Source organism: Eucyclogobius newberryi, unplaced genomic scaffold (assembly GCF_026437365.1).
Source record: "Eucyclogobius newberryi isolate DKJ021-1_F unplaced genomic scaffold, fEucNew1.0.hap1 SCAF_450, whole genome shotgun sequence".
Taxonomy (NCBI): Eukaryota; Metazoa; Chordata; class Actinopteri; order Gobiiformes; family Gobiidae; genus Eucyclogobius; species Eucyclogobius newberryi.
The window spans coordinates 272-17,596 of NW_027316113.1; the positions used below are offsets into that span (position 1 = coordinate 272).

General features: G+C 48.3%; 2 protein-coding genes across 2 annotated transcripts; one reads left to right on the forward strand and one right to left on the reverse strand.

Annotated features, from left to right (window-relative positions):
* Nucleotides 1-2,756: 2,756 nt before the first annotated feature.
* LOC140380216 (TATA box-binding protein-associated factor RNA polymerase I subunit B-like) lies at nucleotides 2,757-15,178 on the forward strand (the record flags this gene model as incomplete). The annotated part of the gene is made up of 10 exons (XM_072464380.1): nucleotides 2,757-2,922; nucleotides 8,114-8,213; nucleotides 8,326-8,473; nucleotides 8,877-9,048; nucleotides 9,803-9,837; nucleotides 9,915-10,002; nucleotides 10,780-10,850; nucleotides 13,328-13,394; nucleotides 13,460-13,621; nucleotides 14,433-15,178. Coding segments are annotated over 10 exons (1,244 nt in total), but the record flags the coding sequence as incomplete, so codon positions are not given.
* A 45-nt stretch (nucleotides 15,179-15,223) lies between these two features.
* Nucleotides 15,224-16,642, reverse strand: LOC140380217 (cytochrome c oxidase subunit 7A2, mitochondrial-like). The gene is made up of 4 exons (XM_072464381.1): nucleotides 16,547-16,642; nucleotides 16,188-16,283; nucleotides 15,622-15,706; nucleotides 15,224-15,376 (listed from the first exon to the last, which is right to left on the reverse strand). Exons 1-4 carry the CDS (start codon nucleotides 16,562-16,564, stop codon nucleotides 15,318-15,320), a joined length of 258 nt encoding a protein of 85 aa, XP_072320482.1. The 5' UTR covers nucleotides 16,565-16,642; the 3' UTR covers nucleotides 15,224-15,317.
* Between the last annotated feature and the right edge of the window lie 683 nt (nucleotides 16,643-17,325).

Here is a 17,325-nt window from a genome sequence, read left to right on the forward strand (position 1 = left end):
CACACATCATATAATACAGTTACACATCATGTAATACAGTTACACACATCATGTAATACAGTTACACACATCATGTAATACAGTTACACACATCATGTAATACAGTTACACACGTCATGTAATACAGTTACACACGTCATGTAATACAGTTACACACGTCATGTAATACAGTTACACACATCATGTAATACAGTTACACATCATGTAATACAGTTACACACGTCATGTAATACAGTTACACACGTCATGTAATACAGTTACACACGTCATGTAATACAGTTACACACATCATGTAATACAGTTACACATCATGTAATACAGTTACACACATCATATAATACAGTTACACACATCATGTAATACAGTTACACATCATGTAATACAGTTACACACATCATGTAATACAGTTACACACATCATGTAATACAGTTACACACATCATGTAATACAGTTACACACGTCATGTAATACAGTTACACACATCATGTAATACAGTTACACACATCATGTAATACAGTTACACACGTCATGTAATACAGTTACACACATCATGTAATACAGTTACACATCATGTAATACAGTTACACACGTCATGTAATACAGTTACACATCATGTAACACAGTTACACATCATGTAATACAGTTACACACATCATGTAATACAGTTACACACATCATGTAATACAGTTACACATCATGTAACACAGTTACACACATCATGTAATACAGTTACACACATCATGTAATACAGTTACACACATCATGTAATACAGTTACACATCATGTAATACAGTTACACACGTCATGTAATACAGTTACACATCATGTGATACAGTTACACACATCATGTAATACAGTTACACACATCATGTAATACAGTTACACATCATGTAATACAGTTACACACGTCATGTAATACAGTTACACATCATGTGATACAGTTACACACATCATGTAATACAGTTACACACATCATGTAATACAGTTACACACATCATGTAATACAGTTACACATCATGTAATACAGTTACACACGTCATGTAATACAGTTACACATCATGTAATACAGTTACACACGTCATGTAATACAGTTACACATCATGTAACACAGTTACACATCATGTAATACAGTTACACACATCATGTAATACAGTTACACATCATGTAACACAGTTACACACATCATGTAATACAGTTACACACATCATGTAATACAGTTACACATCATGTAATACAGTTACACACGTCATGTAATACAGTTACACATCATGTAACACAGTTACACATCATGTAATACAGTTACACACATCATGTAATACAGTTACACATCATGTAACACAGTTACACACATCATGTAATACAGTTACACACATCATGTAATACAGTTACACATCATGTAATACAGTTACACACGTCATGTAATACAGTTACACATCATGTAACACAGTTACACATCATGTAATACAGTTACACACATCATGTAATACAGTTACACATCATGTAACACAGTTACACACATCATGTAATACAGTTACACACATCATGTAATACAGTTACACATCATGTAATACAGTTACACACATCATGTAATACAGTTACACACATCATGTAATACAGTTACACACATCATGTAATACAGTTACACACGTCATGTAACACAGTTACACACATCATGTAATACAGTTACACATCATGTAATACAGTTACACACATCATATAATACAGTTACACACATCATGTAATACAGTTACACATCATGTAATACAGTTACACACATCATGTAATACAGTTACACACATCATGTAATACAGTTACACACATCATGTAATACAGTTACACACGTCATGTAATACAGTTACACACGTCATGTAATACAGTTACACACGTCATGTAATACAGTTACACACATCATGTAATACAGTTACACACGTCATGTAATACAGTTACACACATCATGTAATACAGTTACACACATCATGTAATACAGTTACACATCATGTAATACAGTTACACACGTCATGTAATACAGTTACACATCATGTGATACAGTTACACACATCATGTAATACAGTTACACATCATGTAACACAGTTACACACATCATGTAATACAGTTACACACATCATGTAATACAGTTACACATCATGTAACACAGTTACACACATCATGTAATACAGTTACACATCATGTGATACAGTTACACATCATGTAACACAGTTACACACGTCATGTAATACAGTTACACACATCATGTAATACAGTTACACATCATGTAATACAGTTACACACGTCATGTAACACAGTTACACACATCATGTAATACAGTTACACACGTCATGTAATACAGTTACACACGTCATGTAATACAGTTACACACGTCATGTAATACAGTTACACACGTCATGTAATACAGTTACACACGTCATGTAATACAGTTACACATCATGTAATACAGTTACACATCATGTAATACAGTTACACACGTCATGTAATACAGTTACACACATCATGTAATACAGTTACACATCATGTAATACAGTTACACACGTCATGTAATACAGTTACACATCATGTAATACAGTTACACATGCCAAGAACCAGAACCAGGAACTAGAACCACTCTAGAGTTTTGGCTCCATATTTATATCAGGCAGCTGCTTTCATGTGCTAAACTGTGAATAAGTCGTTACAACTCTAGAGCTCTCTCATTGGTCTGTCCTCACACAGAGCTCTCTCATTGGTTTGTCCTCACACAGGGCTCTCTGATTGGTCGGCGGGCTCGGTGGACAGTGACTCGTACGTGTCTGTGTCCGGGCGGCGGCGCTGGGGGAGGAGCCTGATGTCCATGAGGAAGACCCTGGCTCTGCTGTACGTGGCTCTGGTCTGGAGTCGACAGAAGATCACACTCTGCGACCTTCTGCGGTAAAGCCACGCCCCCTGTCCTTAGGGCCTCCCACTTGTCCTTTAGAGCCTCCTCCTGTCCTTAGAGCCTCCTCCTGTCCTTAGAGCCTCCCACTTGTCCTTTAGAGCCTCCTCCTGTCCTTAGAGCCTCCTCCTGTCCAGGGCCGGCCCAAGCCTTCAGGGGGCCCTAAGCGAAAACATTTTTGGGGGCCCCTCACCACGTCATCAGAATCAGTTTTATTGCCATTGTCAGTGAACAATTCACATATGGGAACTTTCTTCAACGCAAACAAAGCACCAAAACTCCGTTTGCCAGTTAGTTTATTCTCAGCTCCTCACAAGCTCAAATATTGATCACTTAAATCCCACAATGCAACTTGGTATTCCGCTGACATCACCTCTACTCCCTGAACAAATAACACACGTCCCAGATATGTTTTTGGGCGTATTTGTGGGCGTTAAGGGTCGACAGCCACATTAGCACATTAGTTTAAATTAATGAACAGGGGGGGTCTGGGGGCCCTCCCCCAGAGCTTTTCAGACCTCTTTGGGTCTTCTGCTGCATTTTAATGTGGTCCAGCCGCTAAAGTAAGAGTAAAATGTTGAGGTTGTAATGCTATAAAATGATGATGTGATGAAACTGTGCCAGGAGAAAGTGATTAAAGCCAGTTATTAATACATTAGTGTACTTAATTACTCAATACAATATTGGCTATGAAAAATAATTATGGTCAAATTGATTCATTTTAACTGAAAATGTAAAAGTAATAGTTATCCTTACTAATTTATCTTTTACAGCTCCCAACTGTTCCTTCTTGCTAAAGTGACAAAACAAGTTATATTAAATTAAACAAATGGCATAAGCATTGCTTGATTAACAATTAACACTGATAAAACAAACATGTTATTCCCAGAGAATGAACAGAACGAGAAGTGAAGGTCCAAACCTCGCTATTGTGAAGAGACTGCGTTTCTGCAACTTTGCCACTTTTGTATAAAAATATATAGTATTATTCTATAACAGACGTAATCATAATATGTCTGGTTATTTTTCACTATCAATTTATTATAATTTATAACAAATAGTCTAATGATGCTTTTTAAATAAATTGAAATGTTTTATTGCTCTATTAAAAGTGAATTACAATATAAATGTTTGTTCTGATCAGAACATCACACACTGGACTCCTGCATGAAACAATGCTGCGATGTGATTGGCTGATGGACCTTACACGCATAAACCTTTACGTTCCTCTCATTCCACGTTAAGAAGTCAAAGTCAAACAGACATCACGAGTCACGATTGATCTCACACTCAAACCCGCTCATCTCTAACTGAGGCTGCACAGGGGCCCTGCACAGGGGCCTGGGACAGGGGCCCGGCACAGGGGCCCGGGACAGGGGCCGCACACTGTTCACTCCAAAGTCTCACGTCAGAGGTTCTGGACGAGACGGCGCTCGTCTGGACCGGATCTCCGCCTCTTAGTGACCCGGGGCATAGAGGCCCCTCACCGGCCTCACCTGCAGCTGACACTACGGGGCTGGTGTCAATGTGAAGCTTATTATCTTTCATTAAGACACATATTATTGTGCGCAGAGCAGAGCTCTCCTCGCCTCCAGCCTGAGCGAACTAACGTGACAGAATCGTGTTGTTTCAAACAGCAGCATTAACCGTCTCTTTGTAAGAGAAGTTCAATACCTGGAGAGTGTTGTTGAGTTTGCAGTTTCTTTACATCGTCAAGAAGTTTCTTCTTTTGTTTTTCGGCATCGGGGGGATATATTCCTCTGGACATGAGGACCAGGTTGTGTTGTGTTTATGTTTTGCTCTCGTTCTGCTCGCGCACAATGAAGTTGACCAATCAGCGCAGGTTTGGTGTCTCGGTTGCCAGATTGTCATTACAAATAAATGCAGTTTGTGTGTTTTATGTTACCGCTGTGTGCGCTGCCGCGCCAGCAGCGCTACTACACTAGTGGCGCACGCTGCGCTTGCACTTCACATAAGACGGGTTGCCAGATTGGGGGCCCTATTAACGCCTCGGGGCCCTACGCGGCTGCTTAGTTCGCTTATAGGCTGGGCCGGCCCTGCTCCTGTCCTTTAGAGCCTCCTCCTGTCCTTAGAGCCTCCCCCTGTCCTTTAGAGCCTCCTCCTGTCCTTTAGAGCCTCCTCCTGTCCTTTAGAGCCTCCTCCTGTCCTTAGAGCCTCCTCCTGTCCTTAGAGCCTCCTCCTGTCCTTAGAGCCTCCTCCTGTCCTTAGAGCCTCCTCCTGTCCTTTAGAGCCTCCTCCTGTCCTTAGAGCCTCCTCCTGTCCTTAGAGCCTCCTCCTGTCCTTTAGAGCCTCCTCCTGTCCTTAGAGCCTCCTCCTGTCCTTAGAGCCTCCTCCTGTCCTTAGAGCCTCCTCCTGTCCTTAGAGCCTTTCCTGTAACTCATCCATAATGTCTGAAATATGATGCTCCTCCTTCAGCTCGGCGTTTCACACAACATAAGGGCCACCTGTTGTAAAGTTATGTCCTCTCCCGTGTCTCAAAGAATAAATAAACTGAGTTTTAGAGATAACTCAGAGTTGAGACTCCAGTTTAGAGTCTCCAGACCTTCTTCACGAGGGCCGCATTTTGAAGCTTTTACGGAGCAGAGGGCCCCAAACAACCCGACAGTGATGACAGAGGGCCCCAAACAACCCGACAGTGATGACAGAGGGCCCCAAACAACCCGACAGTGATGACAGAGGGCCCCAAACAACCCGACAGTGATGACAGAGGGCCCCAAACAACCCGACAGTGATGACAGAGGGCCCCAAACAACCCGACAGTGATGACAGAGGGCCCCAAACAACCCGACAGTGATGACAGAGGGCCCCAAACAACCCGACAGTGATGACAGAGGGCCCCAAACAACCCGACAGTGATGACAGAGGGCCCCAAACAACCCGACAGTGATGACAGAGGGCCCCAAACAACCCGACAGTGATGACAGAGGGTTTAATGTCAAAATGCTTGAATTTTTCCAATTTTACACTCAGAAGTATTACTTCCTGTTGTTTGGACTGACTGAAGCCAAAGGGCCAACAAGAACTGGTCTGGGGGCCGCATTTGGCCCCCGGGCCGTAGTTTGGACACACATGGTTTAGAGAGTTCATCTGGATCTGTTTTTGAGTCATTGTCAATCTGTGGACCTAGTCTGAGAACTGGAATATTTATCCTACTCCGAGTAAGCCCCGCCCACCAGGCGGAGCCTCCTGCTAATGGCCTATCCTGTGAGGCCAGGGGCCGACATCAGTGATGAGGAGCTGCAGCAGCTGACAGGACCATTACAGGGCTGACAGGACCATTACAGGGCTGACAGGACCATTACAGGGCTGACAGGACCATTACAGGGCTGACAGGACCATTACAGGGCTGACAGGACCATTACAGGGCTGACGGGACCATTACAGGACCGACAGGACCATTACAGGACCGACAGGACCATTACAGGACCATTACAGGGCTGACAGGACCATTACAGGTCCATTACAGGGCTGACAGGACCATTACAGGGCTGACAGGACCATTACAGGGCCGACAGGACCATTACAGGACCATTACAGGGCTGACAGGACCATTACAGGACCATTACAGGACCATTACAGGGCTGACAGGACCATTACAGGACCATTACAGGACCATTACAGGACCATTACAGGGCTGACAGGACCATTACAGGACCATTACAGGACCATTACAGGACCATTACAGGACCATTACAGGGCTGACAGGACCATTACAGGGCCGACAGGACCATTACAGGGCTGACAGGACCATTACAGGGCCGACAGGACCATTACAGGGCCGACAGGACCATTACAGGACCGACAGGACCATTACAGGACCATTACAGGACCATTACAGGGCTGACAGGACCATTACAGGACCATTACAGGGCTGACAGGACCATTACAGGGCCGACAGGACCATTACAGGACCATTAAAGGGCTGACAGGACCATTACAGGACCATTACAGGACCGACAGGACCATTACAGGACCATTACAGGGCTGACAGGACCATTACAGGACCATTACAGGGCTGACAGGACCATTACAGGACCATTACAGGACCATTACAGGACCATTACAGGACCATTACAGGGCTGACAGGACCATTACAGGGCCGACAGGACCATTACAGGGCTGACAGGACCATTACAGGGCCGACAGGACCATTACAGGACCGACAGGACCATTACAGGACCATTACAGGACCATTACAGGGCTGACAGGACCATTACAGGACCATTACAGGGCTGACAGGACCATTACAGGGCCGACAGGACCATTACAGGACCATTAAAGGGCTGACAGGACCATTACAGGACCATTACAGGACCGACAGGACCATTACAGGACCATTACAGGGCTGACAGGACCATTACAGGGCTGACAGGACCATTACAGGACCATTACAGGGCTGACAGGACCATTAAAGGGCTGACAGGACCATTACAGGGCTGACAGGACCATTACAGGACCATTACAGGACCATTACAGGGCTGACAGGACCATTAAAGGGCTGACAGGACCATTACAGGACCATTACAGGGCTGACAGGACCATTACAGGGCCGACAGGACCATTACAGGACCATTAAAGGGCTGACAGGACCATTACAGGACCGACAGGACCATTACAGGACCATTACAGGACCGACAGGACCATTACAGGGCTGACAGGACCATTACAGGGCCGACAGGACCATTACAGGACCATTAAAGGGCTGACAGGACCATTACAGGACCGACAGGACCATTACAGGACCATTACAGGACCGACAGGACCATTACAGGGCTGACAGGACCATTACAGGACCGACAGGACCATTACAGGACCATTACAGGGCTGACAGGACCATTACAGGACCGACAGGACCATTACAGGACCATTACAGGGCTGACAGGACCATTACAGGACCGACAGGACCATTACAGGACCATTACAGGGCTGACAGGACCGACAGGACCATTACAGGACCATTACAGGGCTGTGAGGGTAACAAAAAAGATTAGTTTCAACTTTAAAAACACTGTAAACAAAAATAAACAAATATCTGAGTTCTAGGTCCCCAGATTGAGATTGACTCTGGGATGAGCCTCAAAACTCTCAAATCAGTGTTCAGAAAATCCAACTGAAGCTTTTCTGTTTGTTTGTTTGTTTGTTTATTTGTTTGTTGTGGTGTTTCAGGCTGGTGGAGCGGGGCGTGGTTCCTTATGTGAACTCTTATGAGTGTTTCCATGACGACATGAAGCTGAGCAGCAGAGACGGCCTCATCTTCAGAGTCCAGGTCTGACGCTCATGACCCCTGCCCTCTGACCCTGAGAGTTCTCCTGAGGATTCTGACTGAACCAGGCATTACATTCTAGAGCTGTTCAGACCTGATCCTGATCTCTTCACAGTCGATCCCGTCCTACTCCATGATCCACTCAGAGTCCAAAAATTTGATCAAGTTTCTTCAACTTCCTGCTTTTCCTCCAATCAGCTCGCAGAGTCCTCTGCATCCGCTGAACCTCAGTTTGAGACTCCTGATGGAGCTCAACCTCCCAGGTAATTTTATCCTCCAGGAGACGCTGTCCTCAGACACATGAGAGCGTCCTCCAGGAGACGCTGTCCTCAGACACATGCTGTCCTCAGACACATGAGAGCGTCCTCCAAGGGACGCTGTCCTCAGACACATGTGAGCGTCCTCCAGGAGACGCTGTCCTCAGACACATGTGAGCGTCCTCCAGGAGACGCTGTCCTCAGAGACATGTGAGCGTCCTCCAGGAGACGCTGTCCTCAGACACATGAGAGCGTCCTCCAGGAGACGCTGTCCTCAGAGACATGTGAGCGTCCTCCAGGAGACGCTGTCCTCAGACACATGAGAGCGTCCTCCAGGAGACGCTGTCCTCAGAGACATGTGAGCGTCCTCCAGGAGACGCTGTGACACATTCTGCTTGTTGTATTTCAGATGAAATGTCTCAGTGTGTGGAGTCAGTCTTGTCCCGGGCCGATCTCGTGACCTCTGCACGTTTGACCCTTGACCCCAAGTCTTACCAACTTCCTCATTATGAACTGTTAGCCGCCGCCGCTATCATCGTTAGCATGAAGCTGCTGTTCGGCCTCGACGACGAGACTGAGTGGTACTTTTCCTTTAGTCCTGGTTTAGTCCTGGTTCAGACCTGGTTTAGTCCTGGTTCAGACCTGGTTTAGTCCTGGTTCAGACCTGGTTTAGTCCTGGTTCAGACCTGGTTTAGACCTGGTTTAGTCCTGGTTTAGACCTGGTTCAGACCTGGTTTGGACCTGGTTTAGTCCTGGTTTAGACCTGGTTTAGTCCTGGTTTAGACCTGGTTTAGACCTGGTTTAGTCCTGGTTTAGACCTGGTTCAGACCTGGTTTAGACCTGGTTTAGTCCTGGTTTAGACCTGGTTTAGACCTGGTTTAGTCCTGGTTTAGACCTGGTTTAGACCAGATTCAGACCTGGTTTAGTCCTGGTTCAGACCTGGTTCAGACCTGGTTTAGTCCTGGTTCAGACCTGGTTTAGTCCTGGTTTAGACCTGGTTTAGACCTGGTTTAGACCTGGTTTAGACCTGGTTTAGACCTGGTTTAGACCTGGTTTAGTCCTGGTTTAGACCTGGTTTAGACCAGATTCAGACCTGGTTCAGACCTGGTTTAAACCTGGTTTAGTCCTGGTTTAGACCTGGTTTAGACCTGGTTTAGACCTGGTTTAGACCTGGTTTAGTCCTGGTTCAGACCTGGTTTAGTCCTGGTTCAGACCTGGTTTAGACCTGGTTTAGTCCTGGTTCAGACCTGGTTTAGTCCTGGTTCAGACCTGGTTTAGACCTGGTTTAGACCTGGTTCAGACCTGGTTTAGTCCTGGTTCTTGTCTTTGTTTCAGGGAGCTGTCGTCAGAAGCCTCTTCAACAGAATCAGGTCTAAAATAATCTGAGCTTCTTTTTAAACTTTTACCAAATCTCGTTTTCTCTAAAACACATTTTCTCTTGTTCCAGGAGAAGTGTTCAGTCTGAGGAGGTGGTACCGTCTCCTGCAGGGGGCGCTGCACCGAGGCCAGAGGAGGAGACGGCAGCACAAGGCCCGGTCAGTCCTGGTTTAGACCTGGTTTAGACCTGGTTTAGACCTGGTTTAGTCCTGGTTTAGACCTGGTTTAGACCTGGTTTAGACCTGGTTTAGACCTGGTTTAGTCCTGGTTTAGTCCTGGTTTAGACCTGGTTTAGTCCTGGTTTAGACCTGGTTTAGACCTGGTTTAGACCTGGTTTAGTCCTGGTTTAGTCCTGGTTTAGACCTGGTTTAGTCCTGGTTTAGACCTGGTTTAGACCTGGTTTAGTCCTGGTTTAGACCTGGTTTAGACCTGGTTTAGTCCTGGTTTAGTCCTGGTTTAGACCTGGTTTAGTCCTGGTTTAGTCCTGGTTTAGACCTGGTTTAGTCCTGGTTTAGACCTGGTTTAGTCCTGGTTTATACCTGGTTTAGACCTGGTTTAGACCTGGTTTAGACCTGGTTTAGTCCTGGTTTAGACCTGGTTTAGTCCTGGTTTAGACCTGGTTTAGACCTGGTTTAGTCCTGGTTTAGTCTTGGTTTAGTCCTGGTTTAGACCTGGTTTAGTCCTGGTTTAGACCTGGTTTAGACCTGGTTTAGTCCTGGTTTAGTCCTGGTTTAGACCTGGTTTAGTCCTGGTTTAGTCCTGGTTTAGACCTGGTTTAGTCCTGGTTTATACCTGGTTTAGACCTGGTTTATACCTGGTTTAGACCTGGTTTAGACCTGGTTTAGACCTGGTTTAGTCCTGGTTTAGACCTGGTTTAGTCCTGGTTTAGACCTGGTTTAGACCTGGTTTAGTCATATTTTAAATGTCTTTCACAGAAAGCAGTGGGTCCCAAAGAAGCCATTTTATTTCACTCAGAAAGAGAAGATCGTAACTCTGAAGAGACGACGTGAGTGTTTCCTCTAAACCCCGCCCTCACACAGCCAAACCCCGCCCTCACACGGCCAAACCCCGCCCTCACACGGCCAAACCCCGCCCTCACACGGCCGATATAGGTCTGAGTAGGACCAGGAGGTCGGTAGAAAACTATGAACAAAACTCCTTTTTGGTTTCTCATATTTGGACATGTGATTGACACATGAGGGTTTTAGGACTCGTGTGAGTTCACTGCCACGCCCCCACCTCTGTGCTCCTGGAGGTGTGGTTATCATGGGTGGGTGTGGTTTACGCGGGTGGGTGTGGTTAACGCGGGTGGGTGTGGTTAACGTGGGAGGGTGTGGTTAACGTGGGAGGGGGTGTGGTTAACGTGGGAGGGGCTGTGGTTAACGTGGGAGGGGGTGTGGTTAACGTGGGAGGGGGTGTGGTTAACGTGGGAGGGGGTGTGGTTAACGTGGGAGGGGGTGTGGTTAACGTGGGAGGGGGTGTGGTTAACGTGGGAGGGGGTGTGGTTAACGTGGGAGGGGGTGTGGTTAACGCGGGAGGGGTGTGGTTAACGCGGGAGGGGGTGTGGTTAACGCGGGTGGGGGTGTGGTTAACGTGCGTGGGGGTGTGGTTAACGTGCGTGGGGGTGTGGTTAACGTGCGTGGGGGTGTGGTTAACGTGCGTGGGGGTGTGGTTAACGTGCGTGGGGGTGTGGTTAACGTGCGTGGGGGTGTGGTTAACGTGGGAGGGGGTGTGGTTAACGTGGGAGGGGGTGTGGTTAACGTGGAAGGGGGTGTGGTTAACGCGGGTGGGTGTGGTTAACGCGGGAGGGTGTGGTTAACGCGGGTGGGTGTGGTTAACGCGGGTGGGTGTGGTTAACGCGGGTGGGTGTGGTTAACGCGGGTGGGTGTGGTTAACGTGGGAGGGGGTGTGGTTAACGTGGGAGGGGGTGTGGTTAACGTGGGAGGGGGTGTGGTTAACGCGGGAGGGTGTGGTTAACGCGGGAGGGTGTGGTTAACGCGGGAGGGGGTGTGGTTAACGCGGGAGGGGGTGTGGTTAACGCGGGAGGGGGTGTGGTTAACGCGGGAGGGGGTGTGGTTAACGCGGGAGGGGGTGTGGTTAACGCGGGAGGGGGTGTGGTTAACGCGGGAGGGGGTGTGGTTAACGCGGGAGGGGGTGTGGTTAACGCGGGAGGGGGTGTGGTTAACGCGGGAGGGGGTGTGGTTAACGCGGGAGGGGGTGTGGTTAACGCGGGAGGGGGTGTGGTTAACGCGGGAGGGGGTGTGGTTAACGCGGGTGGGTGTGGTTAACGCGGGTGGGTGTGGTTAACGCGGGTGGGTGTGGTTAACGCGGGAGGGGGTGTGGTTAACGCGGGAGGGGGTGTGGTTAACGCGGGAGGGGGTGTGGTTAACGCGGGAGGGGGTGTGGTTAACGCGGGAGGGGGTGTGGTTAACGCGGGAGGGGGTGTGGTTAACGCGGGAGGGGGTGTGGTTAACGCGGGAGGGGGTGTGGTTAACGCGGGAGGGGGTGTGGTTAACGCGGGAGGGGGTGTGGTTAACGCGGGAGGGGGTGTGGTTAACGCGGGAGGGGGTGTGGTTAACGCGGGAGGGGGTGTGGTTAACGCGGGAGGGGGTGTGGTTAACGCGGGAGGGGGTGTGGTTAACGCGGGAGGGTGTGTGGTTAACGCGGGTGGGGGTGTGGTTAACGCGGGTGGGGGTGTGGTTAACGCGGGTGGGTGTGGTTAACGCGGGTGGGTGTGGTTAACGCGGGAGGGGGTGTGGTTAACGCGGGAGGGGGTGTGGTTAACGCGGGAGGGGGTGTGGTTAACGCGGGAGGGGGTGTGGTTAACGCGGGAGGGGGTGTGGTTAACGCGGGAGGGGGTGTGGTTAACGCGGGAGGGGGTGTGGTTAACGCGGGAGGGGGTGTGGTTAACGCGGGTGGGTGTGGTTAACGTGGAGGGGGTGTGGTTTTACAGTCCACATTTGATGATTTTTATGTGTTTATTTGGTCTGAGCTGAAATGGTTCAAATGGAGCAGTAAATCTTCTGCTTCATTTTCTGATCAGATATTCACATATTGGGTTCGATTCCCGGACCAGACCAACATCACATGATCTCTCTGGGTGGAGTCTGCATGTTCTCCCCGTGTTACCGTGGGTTCTCCGGCTCCTCCCACCGTCCAATCACATGCCTGTGTCAGGCAAAATATTGGGAGAGTGAGAGTGAAGTGTCATGTCCATGTCTCTGTGTTGACCTGCGACGAGTTAGCCACTGTCCAGGGTGTAACCCGCCTAAGGCCCCAAGTCACTGGGACAGGCTCCAGTCACCCGCGCCCCCGAAAGGGAACAAGCGGGAGAAAATGGATGGATGGATATTCACATAATTACATATATTCACATATATTTACATATTTTTACATATTCACAGACGCAGTGAGAATAAACAGAACACATGTCTCCACTTCACTGCTGTTTTCCTCACGCTCTCCTCTGATTGGCTGTTGCAGGAGTGTCTGAACAGCTCACTTCCTGTTTCCAGCGTCTCTCACCTGCAGGTGGCAGCGCCCCCCACAGGTGAGGCCCAGTCACTGCACTCTAAGGCCTTTATGGAGACTGTGATCTTTGTGTTTATGTTTCAGCCTGGCTCAAGGGGGCGGAGCCTTTCACTTCCTGTGGGGGCGGGGTCCTGATGCAGATGGGCGGAGCATGCATCACATGACCCTAAAGGGCGGGACCAGGAACACACAGGGCTTCCTACTCTCAGAGGAAAACTACTGGCACGCGCCATTCATCAGCTGCAGGTAACAACCCGGTCTAAACCCGGTCTCTCTCTCTCTGGGTTTAAACCCGGTCTCTCTCTCTCTGGGTCTAAACCCGGTCTCTCTCTCTCTGGGTTTAAACCCGGTCTCTCTCTCTGGGTTTAAACCCGGTCTCTCTCTCTGGGTTTAAACCCGGTCTCTCTCTCTGGGTTTAAACCCGGTCTCTCTCTCTCTGGGTCTAAACCCGGTCTCTCTCTCTCTGGGTTTAAACCCGGTCTCTCTCTCTGGGTTTAAACCCGGTCTCTCTCTCTCTGGGTTTAAACCCGGTCTCTCTCTCTCTGGGTTTAAACCCGGTCTCTCTCTCTCTGGGTTTAAACCCGGTCTCTCTCTCTCTGGGTTTAAACCTTAAACCCGGTCTCTCTCTCTCTGGGTTTGAACCCGGTCTCTCTCTCTCTGGGTTTAAACCCGGTCTCTCTCTCTCTGGGTTTAAACCCGGTCTCTCTCTCTCTGGGTTTAAACCCGGTCTCTCTCTCTCTGGGTTTAAACCCGGTCTCTCTCTCTCTGGGTTTAAACCCGGTCTCTCTCTCTGGGTTTAAACCCGGTCTCTCTCTCTCTGGGTTTAAACCCGGTCTCTCTCTCTCTGGGTTTAAACCCGGTCTCTCTCTCTCTGGGTTTAAACCCGGTCTCTCTCTCTCTGGGTTTAAACCCGGTCTCTCTCTCTCTGGGTTTAAACCCGGTCTCTCTCTCTCTGGGTTTAAACCCGGTCTCTCTCTCTCTGGGTTTAAACCCGGTCTCTCTCTCTCTGGGTTTAAACCCGGTCTCTCTCTCTGGGTTTAAACCCGGTCAGTTGCAGGGGCAGAGGACACTTGTTGCGGCTCAGAGATGACCTTCCTCAGATGTTCGTTTGGATCCTTGAACTTTTCTCTTTCGTCCTGGACCTGAAGCCGGACGTTTTGTTTGAAGCTGTGTCCCGTTTAGAGAAGACGCTTCTGAAGGTCCAGAGACCAAAGAGGACGAAGAGACCAAAGAGGACGGCCCGAAGACCACCTAAACCTGGACCTGGACCCAGGCGCAGCAGGAAGCCTTGATCTCCTGAACATGTGGAGATTGTTTCATACATTTGTTTTCTGCAGCTGGTTTAGGACACGTCTGATCCTGAACTTTATGAAGTTCTGTCTCAAAGTGAAGGACACGAGGAGTTTGAACAGGACGAGACCTGAAATCAGACTTTAATGACGATGGTTTGACTCAAGGGAAACTTCAGAAGCTCCTCCTTCCTCCAGAGGCTCCTCCTCTTCATGACCTTTGACCTGTACTTCATGCTCGTGGTTAAAGGAATTAGAGGATTTTTGGAGCAGTTTCATTTCCTGGTGGACAGCAGAAGAGTTCTCCCACATGTCAGTCATTCCCTGCGCGCTGCTGCACACCTGCAGCACGTTTCCATGGTGACACGTGTGTGTTTAGAGTTCCTTCGTTACAGGACAAACATGAGTTCACTGTAGAGGCGGAGCTTTGAAGGGAGGCGGAGTCTTGGAAACAAGAGGGAGGAGTTTTCTAATAATTGAATTCAATTGATTTTTGTTCGGCCCAAAATCTAATAAAGAAACAAAGATCGAGTCATGAGCTTTTATTGTTCTTTGAACAGAAATAAATATTGATCCCACGAACATGAACACGTATAATCTGAACCATATACAGCCTGAGGAGGGACGGGGACTGGACCAGGACCAGGACTGGTCTACACTTTCTTCTGAGGAAACGCCGCCTTCACCAGTTCATACACCACATAACCAGCACCTGCACAAACAGACATGAGTTAGAAGAGATCTGACCACAGCACAGACACACAGACACACACAGACACACAGACACACACACAGACACACACACACAGACACACACACACAGACACACACACACAGACACACAGACACAGACACACAGACACACACACACACACACAGACACACACACACAGACACACACACACAGACACACACACACAGACACACAGACACAGACACACAGACACACTGACTCACCCAGCACGGTCAGCACCATGGTGGTCCTGTAGAGAAGAGCGTCAGACGTTCCTCCTTTCAGGTGAACGGGCATCCCATTGTCCTCCTGGACACAGAAACATGTGACCCACATGCGCATGTCTGACCACTGTAAACACCTGACCACTGTAAACATCTGACCACTGTAAACATCTGACCACTGGAACTGTAAACATGTAAACATCTGACCACTAAACATCTGACCTCTGGAACTGTAAACATGTAAACGCCTGACCACTGTAAACATCTGACCACTGGAACTGTCTCATGTCGATATATAAGATAATGCTTTAATGTCCACACATGGGGAAATTTCTTTGTTGCAACGCAGTAGATCCAGAGGACATAACACATGATACTGTGTGTAACAGTGGAATCACGTGACATTTGTGAACGTTACGTGATAAAGAGCCTGTGAATGACGTCATTTGACCTCTGACTCTGACCAGAGCCTGAAATGACCCGTGACATTGAACCGTCTAAACAATATAAACTTACGTTTGACGTCATGAGTGTTTCTGACGTCATGAGTGTTTTTCTGCTTTTACCTGGAATAGTTTCTGTTTATGCGGGACTTTGTTTCCGTGTCGCGCGGCGCTGCTGCAGAAGCTCCGCCCAGCCAGACCCTGGAGCCGAACCAAGCCCTGGAACACGTGACACGACATAAACATGACATAAACACGACATATCACACATACATGACCTAAACCCGCACACGAGCCGCGTTTATCAGCTTCAACAGCGCCAAAAGTACCGCTAGCTTCGATGCTAAGCTAACACTAAGCTGACCCAGGCGCTAGCTCATTACGTGACGCTCTTAAACGGGCTCGCGCGTCAAACACGCGGCAGCGCAAATGTGTCACGTGCGTGAGTCAAGCGTGAACGTGAAATAAAAGCACAAACTCACCTGCATTTGTTTAAACATCACGAACTATCCTCGAGACACGGCCACACAAGGACACCGGCAACTGCACTTCCGCTCTAAGAAGACTACACTTCCGCTCTCCTCTTCTGGTATTGTTTATTGGCGGTTGGCGCCACCGTCTGGTCTGGAGTGAGGAACTGTAGAGCCCACGTTATGAGAGGAACTGTAGAGCCCACGTTATGAGAGGAACTGTAGAGCCCACGTTATGAGAGGAACTGTAGAGCCCACGTTATGAGAGGAACTGTAGAGCCCACGTTATGAGAGGAACTGTAGAGCCCACGTTATGAGAGGAACTGTAGAGCCCACGTTATGAGAGGAACTGTAGAGCTCACGTTATGAGAGGAACTGTAGAGCCCACGTTATGAGAGGAACTGTAGAGCCCACGTTATGAGAGGAACTGTAGAGCCCACGTTATGAGAGGAACTGTAGAGCCCACGTTATGAGAGGAACTGTAGAGCCCACGTTATGAGAGGAACTGTAGAGCTCACGTTATGAGAGGAACTGTAGAGCCCACGTTATGAGAGGAACTGTAGAGCTCACGTTATGAGAGGAACTGTAGAGCCCACGTTATGAGAGGAACTGTAGAGCCCACGTTATGAGAGGAACTGTAGAGCCCACGTTATGAGAGGAACTGTAGAGCTCACGTTATGAGAGGAACTGTAGAGCTCACGTTATGAGAGGAACTGTAAAGCCCACGTTATGAGAGGAACTGTAGAGCCCACGTTATGAGAGGAACTGTAGAGCCCACGTTATGAGAGGAA